This window comes from Solanum pennellii, chromosome 8 (assembly GCF_001406875.1).
Source record: "Solanum pennellii chromosome 8, SPENNV200".
Lineage (NCBI taxonomy): Eukaryota > Viridiplantae > Streptophyta > Magnoliopsida > Solanales > Solanaceae > Solanum > Solanum pennellii.
In genome coordinates, this window is record NC_028644.1 from 11,934,848 (window position 1) to 11,941,396 (window position 6,549).

The 6,549-nt window shown below is 33.6% G+C and overlaps 1 protein-coding gene across 1 annotated transcript; it reads right to left on the reverse strand.

Annotated features, from left to right (window-relative positions):
- Positions 1 to 6,174: 6,174 nt before the first annotated feature.
- On the reverse strand, positions 6,175 to 6,549 carry LOC107027489 (octapeptide-repeat protein T2-like). Its single transcript, XM_015228645.1, has one exon. It carries the CDS (start codon positions 6,547 to 6,549, stop codon positions 6,175 to 6,177), a length of 375 nt encoding a protein of 124 aa, XP_015084131.1.

Sequence of the window (6,549 nt, forward strand, 5' to 3'; positions counted from 1 at the left end):
AATTCAAGCAATAATCATAAAATCCAATGAAATCTCTATCAATTCAATCTAGGTTTAACAATGTAGGATCAATTATACAACAATTGAATACAATTCTTATATCATTAGGAAGCCCATAAGAAACTACATAACGATTCAACAATATTAGCTTAATATCAAGTAACCCACATTATAGTCAAAAACTAGGGTTCATCAATTTACATGTGTTCATAGGTAATTTAGATTGAAATCATCAATACAATATCAATTATATCATAATTCAATGATTAGAAATCATTTATGCAAGAACCCGTGGTAGAATCATGAAATTAGACAATTCACTTTAGAAAACTTTGAAAACATGTTGGGAGTTGGGCTCCTTGATGAAACAAGTTTCAAGGATCAAAAGTCATACCTCAAGGATGATAATTCTTCACTTTGATCAAGAACCCCTCACCAAGCTTCCTCTTCAAGCTGGACTTCAATGGAGGTTTTGGGATATTTTCTAAGGGTTTGGGGTTTATGATTTTGAAGAATGAGGTCTTCCATGTGATTACACTTTATATACTTAATTTAAATAACAAAAAGACCCTTAATAAACCGTCCATGAATTAATTTAGAAGTGGAGTGAATTTACCAATTCACCCCTAAGTGGACAGCAGCACCTGCGCAGGAAGGCAGGTCGTGCGACGCCTGCCCTTGACGGGCCGTCAAAGTCACGACGGGGCGTCACAGCCCTCCGTAGTTGGCTACAGTGTCTATCCAGGATTCCTTTACCTCCCATGGTTAAGTACCCTTGTTAAGTCCACATCGACGACAACCTTTGACCACGACTGGCCGTCGATTGCTCCGCCGTTTGGGGTCTGCCTGGGACTGCCATGCCAACAGTTTTGGGTCCTTCCTCAAGGACCCTTAGATGGTCCTTGGGGATAATTTCCCGGAAGTTTCCAACCCAAATATGCTTTTATATAAGTTTAACACCTCTCACATGAATTTCATCCAAAACTAACATGTAAAACTCGACGAAACTCGCCTAGACGTACAAGGTCGACTCAAGGCATATCTTTTGAACGCCTTGGACGTTCTTGGTCGTTTCACCTCCAAAATTCACGGAACTTTAACCACTCCCTATAAATGCTATATTAAATTTATTAAGAACCTTAAAACACCATGAAACACAGATAAACACATATAACCACATTTTAGACATTTAGGTGACTTAGTCGTCAAACGTCTTAGTCATCCCTTGACGTTTGACTTGCAACACCTCTAATACTTTAGCTACTGCCTATTCACCACATATTAGACATATTTAGTACATTAGAACATCAATACCAACATGTTACTCTCTAGTTAACCTAGGTTATTTTTGGGGTTTTACACCATAATATTCAATAGTTTGGCCAGTACCATCAACATCACCTTGTATATAGACACCGCTATTATTTGTTTTATTGTTAATAGAAAATTTTTCTGTTTGAAATTTATACTCATTGATGCAATACTTATTCATTGTCAGTACTACAAATTTTGGTACAAGTGTTACTTCTTTCATTAATTGTAAATACTGGACACTTGAGTATTCATCGTAAACCTATGTGATTGTTATTTGAAGTAATATAATTTAGTATAACATGAATATAATTTTAAATAATTAGTGATTTCATTCTTACATAGTTGTATAGCCATTTGGAAAATTCTGTATAGATGGCTTCATTACCCCATGTGTTTAAAAACAAGGTGATCATTTTACATTCAAGTATTTCGTTAGTTATTGAACAGTTATTAGTATGTAATTTGATAACATATATTTAACACTTACTTGGGATATGGTTGAATCTCTGAACAATTAAGTAAAATATGAGTCAAACTTTATTGCATTTACATATCAGTGAAGCCTCGCTTTCCATACTTTTTAGATCCTCGACCATTTTGATTAAAAATTGATATCGGTGAAAATGAAGGATCAATATTGCCTTCATTATTGCAATTGGGACTGTTTCTCCTGCATGTCACATCATCACCAATGTAATAAGAATAAAAATCACAAATTTCCCTCCCAATATGACCTTGAACAAATGATCCTTCGATCTTTCCCTTTTGCTTAATTGTTTGCTTGCATCTGTCAATTTTTTTACATGTATATATTTAATAAAAGATTGGTGAATATATATATATATATATATATATATATATATATATATATGTTAATTGAATATTTCAAACGGATACATCCATCTTGTTTGAATCGGACCTCCGAGTGCGGCCTCTTGTACAAGGTGAATTTGAAGATGCTCCATCGCATCAAAGAACCACATGGAAATATCTTCTCCAACTTAGTAGTAATAACAAAAATATTTTCCTCCATACGATTTAACCTACTCTCCAACAACTTTCTAGAACACAAGTCTTTAAGAAAAAAAGACTTACCTGTGTGATTGGTTTCCATATCCTTTCTGGTAGATGGATAAAAGAGATAGGAATAACAGATTTCATGAACACGTGACAATCATTACTTTTCATATCTATCAATTTTTCTTCACTCATAGTTGTCCGCTTTCTAAATTCAAAGCATAGCTCTCTGGCATCCTCGAACTTTTAACCCACTCGCAAAGTTCACGTTTTTCATCCAATGTGAATGAAAAATTGTCTTTTGGATTAACTATCATTACTTAATTTATGTAACCATAACTCTCTTCTCCTACAATATTCCTCTAAGTTCATTCTTGCTTTTGGATTGTCTTTTGTCTTACCCTTAACATCCATCACTGTGTTAAACAAATTATCAAAATATTTTTTTCAATGTACATCACATCAAGATTATGTCGTAGCAGATTGTCCTTCCAATACGACAACTCCAAAAATATGCTTTGTTTGGTCCAATTATGTTCAACACCATATACATGAAGTCTAGAAGGTGAATCTTCTATAGCTTCTGGTAATTGAGTAACTCTCTCCCAAATTTGATGCCCTGTAGAAATGGAGGTGGGGGTCACTTTCAACCTTATTTTTCCTAAATGCGTTTTTCATCTTTCTAAATTCATGGTTTGTTGGCAAGTAATGGCGATGAAAATCAAACCATGTATTTTTTCTGTCATGGTTTAAAGTGAATGTCTTACTATTTTCCATGCAATTCGGACATGCTAGTTTTCCAGTCGTCATCCAACCAGACAACATCCCATATGCAGAAAAATCATTAGTGCACATTAAAGAAGCACGCATAACAAAATTCTGCCTAGGTTATATATCATAAGCCAAAACGCCTTCAAATCATAATTGTTTGAGCTTATCTATCAATGGATGTAGATAGACATCAATCAAACTCTATGGATTACGAGGACATGGAACAATATAACTTAGAAAGATGTTGGGACTAGTCATACACATTCCAGGAGAAATATTATACATAGTAAAAAATACCGACCAATATGAATAAGCTGAAGCTGCATTAGAGAATGGTGTAAATTCATCTGAACACAACCACAATCAAACATTTCTTGGTTCACTAGCAAAATTAGGATATATATTAACAAAATTTTTCCATGCTTCACCATCAGATGATTGAGATAAGACACACAGTGACCTTCTATATTCACAATGTCATCTCATATGTGGGGCAGACCTCATCGATGCATACAACCTCTTTAACCTAGGAATGAGAGGTAGATAATGCATCGCCTGAAATGGGACCATCTTTCCAGCTAGACTCCTCTTATAACGAGCATGTCCACAAAACTAGCAATTTTCTAAATCATTATCATTCTTGTAAGACATCATGCAGTCATTAACACAACAATGAATCCTATCATATGTCAATTCTAATTTGGACACCAAACGCTTCGCCTGAGAGAATTTTTGTGGTATATTACACTCCGGATTAACTAGTTCATCCAAAAGATCAACCATTGAATCCATAGACGCATTAGGAACATTACAATCTGTTTTATTATTCATTAATCTAACTGCAACTGACTAGGCAGAATGCGGACTCTCTTCACAGAGTGGACAACTAGACTCTTCTAATTGATTATAGAAGTGTCTTGATTCATTAGGAGCTTCATCAAAATGTTGTTCCGGTTCCATCCCACCTTTAACCCCGATAGAATCATTGATCATTTCATGAACCCTATATGTTCAACTCTAATTTTACTATGTGGTGCAATCATATTATATACATCCACAGGCATCGAATTATAAAACATACCATCCAATCCATCATTTTCTCCATGATTAATCCCTACAAAATATCTAGGCTTAAATCTAGTACAGTACAAATGAACCATAACTTTATCTGGTTCAAAAAATTTTAAGCACATACATGCACTACAAGGACACCTAACCAATCCATTGCTCTTGAAAATGTCAGGTAGCATTGTATGCTCAATAAAATTTATAACACTGTCAATAAATTCATGTTTCAAACCATAACCAGCTTCATAATGCATATGATACGTCCACAAATGATTATCCATCTACAAAAATATAAATATTCAATTAGTTTCGACTTAATTCCAACAACTAAATTTACCAACTAAATCACATTATTTTTTCTAACTTAGTTTTAACTTATTTTTTCTAACTTATTGAAATAGTTAACAATTTTAACTAGTTTAGTTTTGACTTATTTCCAATAACTAAATCTACCAACTAAATCACATTATTTATTTTAACTTATTTAAATAACTAAACAATTTTTAAACTTTAACTAGTTTACTATTGACTTAATTCTAACAACTAAATCCACCAACTAAATCAAATTATTTATTCTAACTTATTTAAACAACTTGATAACTTTAACTAGTTTAGTTTGACTTAACACAACAACTAAATCCAACTACTAAATCTCATTATTTATTCTAATTTGTTTAAACAACTGAAAAGTTTTTAAACTTTAACTAGTTTAGTATTGACTTAATTCCAACAACTAAATCCACCAAATAAATCACATTATTTATTCTAACTTATTCAAACAACTTAAAAACTTTAACTAGTTTAGTTTTGACTTAATGCAACAACTAAATCCACCAACTAAATCACATTATTTTTTCTAACTTATTTGAACAACTTAACTATTTTTAAACTTTTACTAGGATCAACTAGTGTTTGGCACTTATGCTAAACAAACACATTATTTCTAAATTTAAAGCAAGTGTCAACACTAGATAGACACAAATCGATCTTGCAAGAAAATTAATTTCGTTATCAATAGGATCAACTAGTGTTGGTACTTATTCTTAACAAATATATTATTTCTAAATTTAAAGACAAGGTTCAACACTAGATAAACACAAATTGATCCTGCAAGAAAATCGACTTTATCATCAATAGGATCAACTAGCGTTGGTACTTATGCTAAATAAACACATTCTTCCTAATTTAAACTTAAGTGTCAACGCTCGATTGACACAAATCGATCTTGAAAGAATATCAATTTTGTCATTGTTAGGATCAATTAGTGTTGGTACTTATGCTAAACAAACATATTATTCCTAAATTAAAGCTAAGTATCACTAGATGGACAGAAATCTGTTGACACCCAATTTTGACCGACCTTTGACCTTTTTTTAGGATTACTACTCGATTAAATACGTATTTTAAAATTTAGTTAAAGTCGATTTTACTTGAAAAAATTATATATTCTAGTATATTTACTTAATAAAACTATCGTAAATATTATTAAAATATTTTAAAATTATTAATGAATTTCAAATGTTTTAAAATATAAATGATTTTAAATTATATAAAAATATTTTAATATATGTAGTATTTTAATTAAATAGTAATTCCTACACTTTCCTTAAAATTATTTAAATTCTAGCCTATTCTATTATAACTTCTTCCAATTCTAGCCACTCCAATTTAAGATTTATTACAATCATAGCCACTCCTTCATTTCAATTCTAGCCAATTTAATTGCAATTTTATCCATTCTATATCTTTTCCCATCTAATATTAAAACTTCATCTCATCCATCCATCTTAAAAATAAATCCTAGATCTAATTCTAGGCCTTCATTTCAAATTAGATCAATGGTTGAGATCAAATCCTTCTTTTAAACTATCAAATAACTAAACCTAAAATTTATTCTCATTCCTCTTCCTCTCTTCTCCAAAGTCAGCTGCCCCCTCTCCTCTCCAATTTTTTCGGCAAACGCCAGAGGTGGCGACGCCCTACCCTCTCTCAATCCGCCAGCTTTCATCTCCCTTTCTCCCCATTTCTTTCCGGCGAAAGCCACCATCGCCGGTGAGCTCTCCCTCTCGCTCCTCCTTCGTCTCTCTCTTCTCCCCTCTCCCGTCTTTCCCCCTCTTCCCGTCTCCTCTGCTCTTCCTCCCACTCTCCGCCTCCCTCTTCTCTTCTTTTTCCTTTCTCACGCCCTCTCTCCGCCTCCCTCTTCTTCTTTCTCTCCTCTTTTCGCCTCTTCCCCTCCGCCCCTCTTATTTTATTTTTTTTGCAGGCACCAGCAACAACTCTAAATCGGCGCCCCTCTCCTCTCCTCTTTCCTCCAGCGAGACACCTGCAACAACAACTCCGGGCAGCAGGCGAAGCAGTAGCAGCAACTCCGGGCAGCAT